This window comes from Pygocentrus nattereri, chromosome 13, assembly GCF_015220715.1.
Source record: "Pygocentrus nattereri isolate fPygNat1 chromosome 13, fPygNat1.pri, whole genome shotgun sequence".
Classification (NCBI taxonomy): domain Eukaryota; kingdom Metazoa; phylum Chordata; class Actinopteri; order Characiformes; family Serrasalmidae; genus Pygocentrus; species Pygocentrus nattereri.
In genome coordinates this window covers 10,133,493-10,145,152 of record NC_051223.1, presented here as the reverse complement: position 1 = coordinate 10,145,152, position 11,660 = coordinate 10,133,493, and the positions used below count along the sequence as shown (strand labels likewise).

Here is an 11,660-nt window from a genome sequence, read left to right as displayed (position 1 = left end):
ATTTTCAGACATTAAACATTTAATTGAGCAGAAATTTTGAAAAACTGGTGGAATTCCTCTTTATTGTATGGATAGGCCTTTAGACCATTTCAACTGATCCAGTCATCATGATTTTTGACACAATGTAAAAGGCCAATGTGTTTTCACATTATTTCGAGAAAATATAATGATACATGAAAAATGGAGACACGAGGTGTTTATATACAGAGTGTTTGGTTCCATTCAGCACCTTTATTTTCAAGAGAGTAACAGACAAATGGCTTTGCAAATGGCTAATAATGCATAAATTAAGCACTAAGTGCTTGGACCCCTAAAAAGAAAAGACCTGAAAAATACGTGTGTCTCTGAGATTTCTATATTAATATAACCATATAAGAATATTGGAAATCATTTCAAACCCCAACCCACAGAAAATGGAAACATTTAAAAGGAAATAAACACCAAAGGGATGAGTAAAGGCCTTTCTGCATGCTCATTTGATTAGGACCTTTAAGATCAACCTTTAAGTTCATTGATTACTCAGGAACGGTAAGGAAATGGACCATACAGTGTATATTTAAAAGCACAGTGTATTACTGAGATGAATAAAATACACTTTAAAATATGCACAGTTTGTCATTCCTGACTGAACAGGCTGCTGTCTGCTCTGGGCGTGTGCGCAGGGGTCCTGCTGGTTGTTATTCCACAGCTCAGTGTTGTTGTAAGGCTGTTTCTGAGCCATGTGGGTGCATTTTGTCTGAGTTTGTTGTGTTTATCTAGAAGACCAAACTGCAGCAATAAGACCAAACTGTGTGTGTCACAGGTTTCCACCTGCAAAAGCCTGCCCCCTGTCCACACCTCCTGCCGAGAGAGAGAGAGAGAGAGAAAGAGAGAGAGAGGGGCTATTTATCTTTAAACACCACATACACTACCATTCAAAACATAGGAGTTGTTTATCATCTTACTCATTAATGTCGTTGTATATACGACAGCTTGCACAATGTCGATCTTAAGGGCTATTTAGTAATGAAAATAGTTCTATATAGAACCAAGGACACTTAAAGAACCCTTCGCCTGATTTAAGGGTTCTTTGCATCATGAAATTAATGGAGAATGTGCAGCGGTCAGAAGAAAACCTTGTATCTCCTTTTTTTTTAATCATTTTTCAGTTTTTGACATAATTTGAAAGTATCTGTTGTCCTTATATACATTGTGTATAAATTTCAAGATGAATGGACCAAAAGAAACAGCCCAAAATTACTTGGAAAGACGTCTGGTTCCATTGACTTACATTAAAAGCAGTAGGTTTTTTCCTTCTTCTGTAAAGTTGCTATTTTGGAGATGCAAGGTTTTGTTCCAACAACAGCAATATGGTTCTATGTAGCCCCTAAAAGGGTTCCTCTATTGTCACAAGCTTCACATTGTAACAATAGAAGAACCCTTTTGGGTGCTACATAGAACCCTTTTCAAAAAGCTTCTGTATTGAACCATCTATAGCACATTCTCCATCAATCTCAAGAACTGTTTCTTGATGCAAAGAACCATTTAATCATGCAAAGGGTTCTCTAAGTGGTTGTACACAGAGCCATTTTTTTTACTAAAGAACCCTTGAAGAACCATCCCTACCAGATTGTAGAGACTCAGATTTCTTTACAGTGGTGGTGATGGGAACCAGGGGTCTTCATGACTACAACACAGATATAGACATTTTATTTACCATCCAGAACCACCAGAGAACCTACACGAGTCTTCTGAGTCTATATGGAATGTTGATGATGGAAAATAGTGGAAATCTGAAATAATAAGTTTTCCTAGTGGATTATTTTTCCTGTGGATTTAAATATTAGTATGTTTAGTTTCACTGACTGAAGGACGAGCTACTTTGGGAAGTTCTTAAATGTCAAATGATATATTGTAATTATACATTTACAAAACTGCTTGGTCAGTTATCCAGCTGGACATTTGATGACCAGTTTTGATTTATGAGCCATTATGGGTTTTTTTTTAACGGAACTTCATGCTGTATTAATTTTATTAGAGCTTCTTTTTATTGTACCTTCATTCTTGACATGAATTTAGTTATAATTTCATTCTGGATATTTATTTCATGACAGCTTTGTTCTTCATTCTGGATATTCCTTTTGTTATGGCCTCATTCTGGGTTTGTGTGTTTCATACCTGCAAGCTACCACTCAAAGCTAATGACATGCTATGGCAGTAAGTCTACCATTATACCTGTATATACTGTTATTCACCAACACCAGCTGCTGAAACTGCAGCCTGAAACTGCCAAACGCCTCTGAAATACCACAATAGACAGAGTCTGCTGGTCTGTAGAGGCTGTTCTGGTGAGGTCAGTCTTATGATGTCATTATATGTTGTAGCCTGTGTGTAACAAAGTATGTATTGTAGCTCATAAATGACCTCATAGTCCAGAAGATCTGGTGATAATCGGAAGGAAAGTGTTCCCTGATGAACCTTTAGAAACTACTAGGATTAAAACCTAATGAATTGGCTTTCTAACAGGCTAGATAGCTTAATGGTTTCCAATATAGAGCATTAGTTTCCAGTAGATCACACAGGGAAACCATTAAACACATTGAGACTCAGCTGCTGGTCACCTGCTAAACCTTAGGGATCTTTACACTGTGATATCAAACCAGTAAAAAAGCCAAAACCCTTTGCAAAATTCAGCAAAATTCAGCAGGGCTCATATAACAAAACATCAGGTCTGGAGCTCCTAACATGGGCCAAATGACATAAATTTAGAGTTAATCAATGAAGTTCAGCCCTGAGTCCCAGAACCTGGGATGTTACCCTTGAGAAGCATCTTCTCTCTGAATTATGAGGTGTTAAGAGATGTCTGTGATCCAATCAGCACTTCGAATACAAACAAGAGGACCAATCAGGTTCTTGTGCTGTTTTCTTCATCATGTATGCCCTGCTCAGTGACTTCGGGAGAAGCTTATAAAACGCTATGAAACATGAAAATGTTGCCGAAACACTGCCTGTCTTCTTTAAATAGTCTTATTGACTCAAGTCTTATAAATACCTTAAAAGTCCTTTAACGTGATTAAATAACACACATTTGAATTGATGGGCTCTTAATTACACCATAAACATTAATTTCATTCATTCATTCATCTTTTCTTTTTCTTCTCTCGCCCAAAATAAGACATTTTGGCATATTTCTGATATAAAACCTTTAGACTGACCTGCTTCACTGACTCTCTGGGTCAGTTCATTACAGTATCTGGTTACTGTCTGAACTAAAGGACACTTAAACTAGTGGTTCCTACCTAAAATTGACCACTGGACAGAATATTTAGCACTGACCTTCAAACTTAATCTGCAGTGCTTTTAGGACTAGGTGCTTTATCTTAAAATGAGAAATAGATGGGAAAAAAATAAACATATAAATAAAATATAAAAATCAACATCTAAAGGTATTAAGTTAAGGCTTTATAATTCCAGCGGGACGATCTTTTAAAATATTGCTAATAAACATGCTTAATGCGGAACAGCAGTGCAGTGGAGTAGGTACATGCTAACTCACAGCTAAATGGGTGTAGATGCATGATTTCACATTAGAATTAGAGCCAGCATATTGCTGCTGTCGGAAGACAACCTCATATCTCCAACATGGTAACTTTACAGGAGAAGGAAAAAACCTACTTTACTTTTAATGTAAGTCAGTGGAACCAGACATCTTTCCAAGTCATTTTGGGCCGTTTCATCATGAAACGTTTCATCATCAGTCCATTCATCATGAAATTCATGTACAATGTAAAGATCGACAGGCACTTTCAAACTATGAAAACAAAACTGAGAAAACAATAAAAATGGAGATACGAGGTTTTATTCTGACCTCAGCAATATACGTTCAAGCAGGTAACTGTGTGCCTGTGTGTTTGTTTAGGCCGTATGCAAAGGCCAAGAGTGTGGGGCCTACAGGCCTGGCTGAGACAGAAGGAGAGGGAGGGAGTGTGAAGACCTCACCATTTGGTAGCTCACACTCACCTATATAACAGAAAGAGCATGGAGCAACGGGTGTTAGAAGAAATGCAATCACCTGAAGACAACTGAGGACAGAAGAAGCAAAGGCCAGTGATGCCGAAGGAATGTTAAACTGTTTGGTCAGTTAATTCCTCAGGAAGAAGATCCAACACTGAACTCAGAAGAAGACTGAAGAAGCACTGTAACATAAAAGCATGCTGGGAGTGGACATGTACCCCAGTTTGGCCCTTGGCCCCAGACTCGGAGACTGCTACTACCGAGGTAAGAGAGAGCAACACCAATATGAAACACGATTGATTGTACACACTGGAAAAAGATGGTTCTTCAAGGGTTCTTTAATTCTATGGTTCTATATGGAACTACGAACACTCAAAGACCGCTTTGCATGATTAAAGGGTTCTTTGCATTGTGAAACAGTTCTTCAGCTTAATGGACAATGTGTTTTAGGTGGCACCAAAAAGAGTTCTTCTATTGTTACAAGCCTTTTTGGTGCTTTTTATGAAAGATTCTTAATAGAACCACCTACGGCACATTCTCCATTGATCTGAAGAACCATTTTACAATACCAAGAATCATGCAAAGAGTTTGAGTGTTTATGGTCCCATATAGAACCATTTTCTTTACTATAAAGAACCCTTGAAGAACCATCTCTACCAGACTGTAGAGATGTCTTTACAGTGGTGGTGATGGGAACCAGGGGTCGACATGACTACAACACAAATAGAGACATTTTATTTACCATCCAGAACCACCAGAGAACCTACACGAGTCTTCTGAGTTTATATGGAATGTTGATGATGGAAAATAGTGGAAAATCTGGAATAATAAGTTTTCTTTGGGGACTATTTTGCCTCACAGTGCCATCTTTGCCATTAAAAGGTTTAAAAAATACCTTTTATGCCAAAATCTTGTGTCAAACGTATCATAAAGCAGAGTCTCAGCTATCAAGCAGGGTATTAGTAATCGTTTCATGTAATCACTTTCTGTGAGGGAGCTTTTAGAGGTGGATGTCTGGTTCTTATCACCACCACTGTGAAAAACTCACAGAGCGTTTCATACCAAACCACTCTGAACAACTCTGTTTACATCACATTGATTTAATTATGCTGACATTTTTAAAAATCAGTTTTATTCCACTTTGAATGCCTAGTAAATGTGTGCATTTCTTATTAATCTACTGGGCTTTTGGAGGGAAATTCATTGCTGTTTAGACTGTTGGACTTGGGGGTCTTGAGTTTCACTACAATTCATTCATTTTGGTGCAACTCAGAATTATCATTTATAAATACACTGCATACTCAAATGTGATCAGAGGATCTATTTTCATGGCAGTAGAATACAGACAACAGCCTTTTCCCCATTTAAAATAGCTGTATATTTTGATTTTGGTCAAGAAATGACCACATACTTTACTCAACATTGTTTACAGTCAGTTATTACTTTCAAATTATTGCATCATGGCCTTTTTACACCACTGTCCAATAGATATTGTCACAGAGTGATCTGTTCAGTGCTTATGTGAACTCAGGTTCCATAGGGACCTCCTGTGAATGGCCTGATTCGACAGCTGAAGGGTGTGATAATGAGCTGATGAGCTACATCATGCTGCTGTTAACTGCGCTGGATTCTTTCAGTTTCAAACTTTGGTTGTAGTTTTGTTTGGTTCACACAAACTCCTAACACCCACTGACATATCATCATTTTACCGCCCGGCAGATCGAGAGCCCCCAGCCCGTGTGCCCCTGTACCCGCCATCATGTGACATGGTGGCCCGAAGCTTGCCCCCTCGCCTTCTAGCCCCACCCCCTCCAAACAGAGAGACATCTATGAAAGCTCAGGGCACTGTGAAGTTGGAGTTGGAGGATGCATCGCTATGGAAACAGTTCACCACTGTTGGCACTGAAATGATCATCACCAAGAAGGGCAGGTAGTGCATTTTTGATTAATATTCAAAATTACACAGTCAGTAAATCAGTGGAATTTAATTCCTTTAATCAACATCTATGTTTTTAAATGAGTGGCAAATGCTTTTTCCTTTGAACATGAAAATATATATAAATATAGCACAGAATCGTGATCTCTTTCCTTGTCTCTCTCCATCAGACGGATGTTTCCCCCGCTGAAGGTGAAACTATCAGGCTTGAACCCGTCTCTGCGTTACATTCTTCTGTTAGACATTGTACCCGTAGACTCCTCCCGCTACCGTTTCCAAGACGACAGCTGGCAGGTGGTAGGTGGGGCCGAGGCCCGACTTCCAGACCGGGTTTTCATCCATCCTGACTCACCTGCGACTGGAGAACACTGGCAGAACCGCACTATATCCTTTCACCGAGCCAAACTTACCAACAACACACTGGACACACAAGGACACGTAAGTGTGCACAGTGCTTCACCTGCACGATTTTTCTCTGTGCAAATAATGGAAAGCTTTGAAATCGCAAATGCTCCTCAAGGATCCATATCATCAAATCAGAGATACACAGTGCCTTTCTCTGCATTTGGAGTAACATTTATATTAATAGTTTTTGTTATTTTATTCAGTAAATAACTTATAGAGTGTTTATTGGAATACAATAAACCAGCATAAGCAGGATAAATAATAGTGTGCCTAATAAAACGTGTCTAATTTATTCTTAAAAACCTTGAGATTTAATTACTAATTTTCAATATGAGGCATTTTGGAAATGCATGTTATTATAACTTATTCTATGTTATGTAGCTTTCTCCATTATTGTGGAATCTTCTACACCAATTATTTTGTACACTAAAATTTTCTTTTTTACAGCTTCCTGCTGTTTACTTGAAACCTGTGAAGTTGTAGGGCATTAGCATCACATTATAATAATATTATACCTGTATTTGCAATAAATGAGGTTTAATATTATTGATAAAACACCGGTTCCACACTCTTAAAAATGTGCTTCTAAACTTTTTTAAAGGTAGTGCAAATATTTTCCCACTTAATCTCTGTCCATCAGATCATTCTCCACTCTTTGCACAAGTACCAGCCACGGTTGCATGTGATTGAGGCCAGAGATGTGCTGATGTGGGGAGGAGCTCAGCATTCCTTCACCTTCCCAGAGACCCAGTTCATCACTGTTACAGCCTACCAGAACAACAAGGTGAAACATATTTGAAAATTAATGGAATAAAACTTGAGTCTGAGGATTAACTCTGCAGTGAAAAAACACAGGACAAACAAGTTTAGAATGTCAACACACCTTGATACTGCTGTCTTAGAAACAGTGTGAATTGTAAATCTCTGTATGTTTTTAGATAACTGAGCTGAAGATCAATTCCAATCCATTTGCCAAAGGCTTCAGGGAAAATGGAATGAACTGCAAAAAGTAAGTTTCAATCAATGGACACATAATCTATGCAAGATCAAGAGAATGGAAAACTAGCATTATAAACTCCATCCTTATTTCTTTCAGACAAAGAGAGGCAAGGCAGAAGAGGAAACAGCCCTATCAAGAAGAACCTCTCGACATAGGTAACTAAACTCATTTAGGAATGTCCAAAATAAAATCCAAATACAGAGTGATCATTTCTAACTCAGTGTATTTCTTGCCTTCAGAGTCATGTGACCCATGTGATTCCACAGAGGTCCTATCACAGACTATGGTACTGCAGAGTACCACTCTGCCTTTACCCGATTCAGGCTACTGCACTGATGTGGCATCTTACCCAGAGCAGACAGAACAGCAGCATAGCTCTGCGCAAGAATTTCTGGGTTCCCAGATGACCCAGATACCCGAGATCTCAGAGATTCCAGATTCCAGAGAAAACCGACCTCAGGCTTCAGATAATGATATGAACAGTGGATTGCTTCATGGGTGAGCAGTGCACCCTTACACATATTTGTACACCAGCTCAGTCTGTGGTTATAAGCTGAGGTTTGAAGTTTTGAGCAAGTTAATCAATGACTCCTTTGAAAGTCTAGGAATGACAGTTGTTTGTTCAATTGTTCAATTCTCTGGTTCTCTTTCTTATTTCCAGGTCTGCCCAAATGATGGAACTTTCCTCATACTCCACGTTTACATCCCCTCCAATTACATCCTCATCTCACCCACCTGTGCCTCTTCCTCAGCCAACATCCCTCTATTCCTCAGTGTCCTCCACTCAGGCACCCGATCTATCATCCTCTCATTCTGACCCATCCCCTCTGCAAGATTATTCTTCCATAGCTTCCTCCCACTATCCTATCCTGAATTCCTCTTCTTCAATCACATCTTCCTCTACCTCTCCCCAGGCTTCTACATATCCCCCCATCTCTCATTCCCTCTTCTTCTCCTCAGTTGGCACCTTCCTCCTCTTACACCCTGTCCTTTCATCCAAGAACACCTAGGTCCTCAGACACCATACAAATCCATCCTTCCAATCTCTTCCCTCAACCTTCTTGCCAGTCCATCAATGGCTGTTCTTCCAGTCTTTCCATAGACACAGCTCAGAACCAAGCTGTTGATGGAAGTTTGGTCAGTACACCCTCTTCTGTCCAAGACGCAGCACCGACTGCCTTCCCCTTCCCCCAGTGCAGTCATCTAACAACCCTGATCCCACTACGCCTCCATCCCAAGTCATTCCCCAAACTGCTTTCCCCTTTCCTCCAGTTCCACAGGCAAACCCTAATAATGGCACACCAGATTCAAATCCAATCCCAACAGCATTCCCTTTTCATTCTGTGCCGCAAACCAATTCCAACCCTGTAACTACCCCATCTGAACTGAACACTAACACAACTGCCTTTCCTTTCCCAACACAGCCCAACAATCCAAGTTCTTTGCCTAGGCAAACCCCAGCAGCATGCTCTTTCACAACCACTCAACTATCATCAACTTCTCATCTAAACCCTTCTCCATCTTTCCAAAACCCAACACATTCAACAACTGAATCCTTCATCTCCATCCCAACAATCAATTCTACCACTTCTCTGCCAACACATGCAATCCCTGGGCCCATTCCTAACTCTGTCCAACCCCCTCACACATCTCATCCCTTCCCAACTTCCATCCCATCCGGTTCCTATCCTCTCCAGAATCTAGGTATGCCAGCTATTGGCCCTTCTCATGGTATTCCAGCTATTCCAAATATGGTCCAAATCCAGCCCACTATCCCTCAGTCACTACCAGTCTCCTCTTTCTCTCATGTTCCTCCCCAATGTGCAAATCCTTCTCAAGTCCCAGCACAACCCTTTGTGTCTATACAGGCTTCCACAACTTCCCATTTTCCACATGCAGCCCTACAAAACCACTCTGTCCCCCCAGGTCCAACCCATGCCCAGTATCCTGCTTCTTTCAATGCATATCCTCCTGTTGCTCCATCTGAGATCGGGTCTTTTTCTCAGATGAATCCAGCTGCTCCCTACCTGCCTGACATGGTACTGCACCCTTCCCTTCTCCCTCCTTTAGATCATGCTCTTCCATCGTCTACTCCCCCTTCCCGCTATAACCCCTTTCCTTCCTATCCTCTCCGCCTATGCCAGGACCCTCGGACCTCTTTTCATTTACCACTCAGACCATCTTTACAGACAGCCCCAGCATGTACACTCCTAATAACCAAGGGCCCCTACCTGGACCTGGGAGGAAGGGCAGCATTCTGACGAGTCTCGGAAAGATAATAAGTGAGATTCTCTGTGAAAAGATGTGATTTTATGTTTAGATAGACTTTCAGCAACTTTGTGGCTTTTTTTTGGTCAAGCATTTAAATTAAAATGGCAGTTTTGTAGAGCAGTTATGGCTTCAAATAATGAAATGCCTTTTATTTAAGATCCCAACAGATGTCAATTTCTAGTCTTAAAATGTTTAGAGATTCTGTTTTAGCATTTTTATGAATGGGTTTTGCTGTTTATAATTTTTCAACATATCTATATACTGATATTACTAAATAAAGTGTGTTACTTTTTAACCTTCTTTTTCCATTCTTTTGTGAATAAATGCAGTGCAAGTTTAACAAAGCACTTTGCAGTAGCTTTAGCACTACTATGTTATTCATTAATACCATTCAAGAGTAACAAAATATGAACACAACCATTTTACAAGAAATGCAAATACCCTAAATCATGCACTACACATACACCAACATTTGCCAAAACATTGGTCAAAAAATGTAATGTCAATGAATGAATTTTAAACCATTCAAATGCTGGCAGTTGGTGGGTGGTAGCCCAGGGTTTGGAGTGGTTGAGCCAGCAACCAGAAGGTTGTGGCTTCAAATCCCAGGAGTGACTGAGTATACCTGGTAGTACCCTTATGCAAGTCACCTACCAAACCCCCACAGGTTGCCTATTTAATTTCATGATAGATGGTGGTGTGGCAAGCTTTGAGAGCATCAGGTTGTCTCAGACCTAACAATTTATGAGTAAACAAGCAAATCATTGTCCTGAAAATGTTTATTTTTTTCCTTTTTAGCTGAGATACTGGCCACTGCAATGATTACGCGAGAGTATGAAGCTGTCCAGGGTAGTTTATCATTCTATTTTAGTTATTCACTACCACTAATGAGCTAATCCTATAGATTTGATGGAAAAAAAACATCTGTGCCATTGTGACACAATTTAGTTTGAGGAACTAACAAACAAAAGCTAAAAAAGAAGTATTTAGTAAGAAAAGTAAGAAAATGTGATCACACTTCAAGTATGAAAGGCCCATTTGCTCAAGGGCAGGTGCTTCAAAAGGTGTGGGGGCACTGTAGGCGATGGGGAGGGGGCGTCATTAATGAACAGGCGACAACGACTCCAGGCCCCTCCTATCTTTCTCGCCCCATTTAGTGATACAGGGGAAAGAAGAATAATGGGTTAGATAAACAAACTATACTGAGTGAATGTTTTATGAGGGTAAAATGGATTTAAAACACAGTAAGATCACACATTACTAAAAGGGGGTCTCATTTGACTGTATTACATAATACAGAGAGAAAAACATACAGGACAGGACATGTGAGGTCTTCGATCACATGATTGCACCATTTCTGCAGCCTCGAGCACTTACAGTCAAGCTTATGATGCGTTTATGATGACATCACCACAAATGATTTCAGTTTCACATTTACATTCACGCTAACATGCAGTTTACTGACCACTACATATGAAATCCAGTACATTTATGTTTAGGGTCAACGTCATTACAATGTGCTTTTGGTGTTCCCAGCAAAGTCATTTCATTTCATACAAACATTGTGAAACAGTGGAAAACTACATAAATACATATTAAAATACATTTTGGACAATTTATACCATTTTCTTTGATGTGGATATGTCTGAGGTGCTCTTTTAAGTGGTTAAATAACACAACTTTCTTAGAATTTATACCTTTTCCTAAAGTTTTAAAGCCTTTTTTAGGTAAATTTAGGCCTTTTGTTTAAATGACTCATTTGTCATTTTCATAAAAAATACCAAACTCTTCAAACATGTTCAAGAATTTCTGTCCACTCTGCGATCTTTAAGAGAATGGCCAGTGACGGCATCAGTGACACCACAACCTCAGTATTGTTTTAACTTCAACAGACTGAAGACACCTGCTGCATATTCAGCAACTACGTTAGTTAATGTTTCACTCCATCATTTCCATGTGTAGCTAAGGTCAAGCTTTAGGTCCGTCCTTCTCTGGTGAAACACTGAGAATTAAAATAATTTTAGAATATCAAACAATAGGTCAACCACGTGTTCC

At 39.6% G+C, this 11,660-nt stretch overlaps 1 protein-coding gene across 1 annotated transcript; it reads left to right on the top strand.

Moving 5' to 3' along the window:
- Nucleotides 1-4,190: 4,190 nt before the first annotated feature.
- tbx6 (T-box transcription factor 6) lies at nt 4,191-9,595 on the top strand. Its single transcript, XM_017695025.2, is given in 12 exon segments — nt 4,191-4,257; nt 5,713-5,923; nt 6,100-6,367; nt 6,975-7,118; nt 7,273-7,343; nt 7,431-7,489; nt 7,574-7,832; nt 7,996-8,278; nt 8,280-8,517; nt 8,520-9,511; nt 9,513-9,551; nt 9,554-9,595. Coding segments are annotated over 12 exon segments (2,673 nt in total).
- The last annotated feature ends 2,065 nt before the right edge of the window (nt 9,596-11,660 follow it).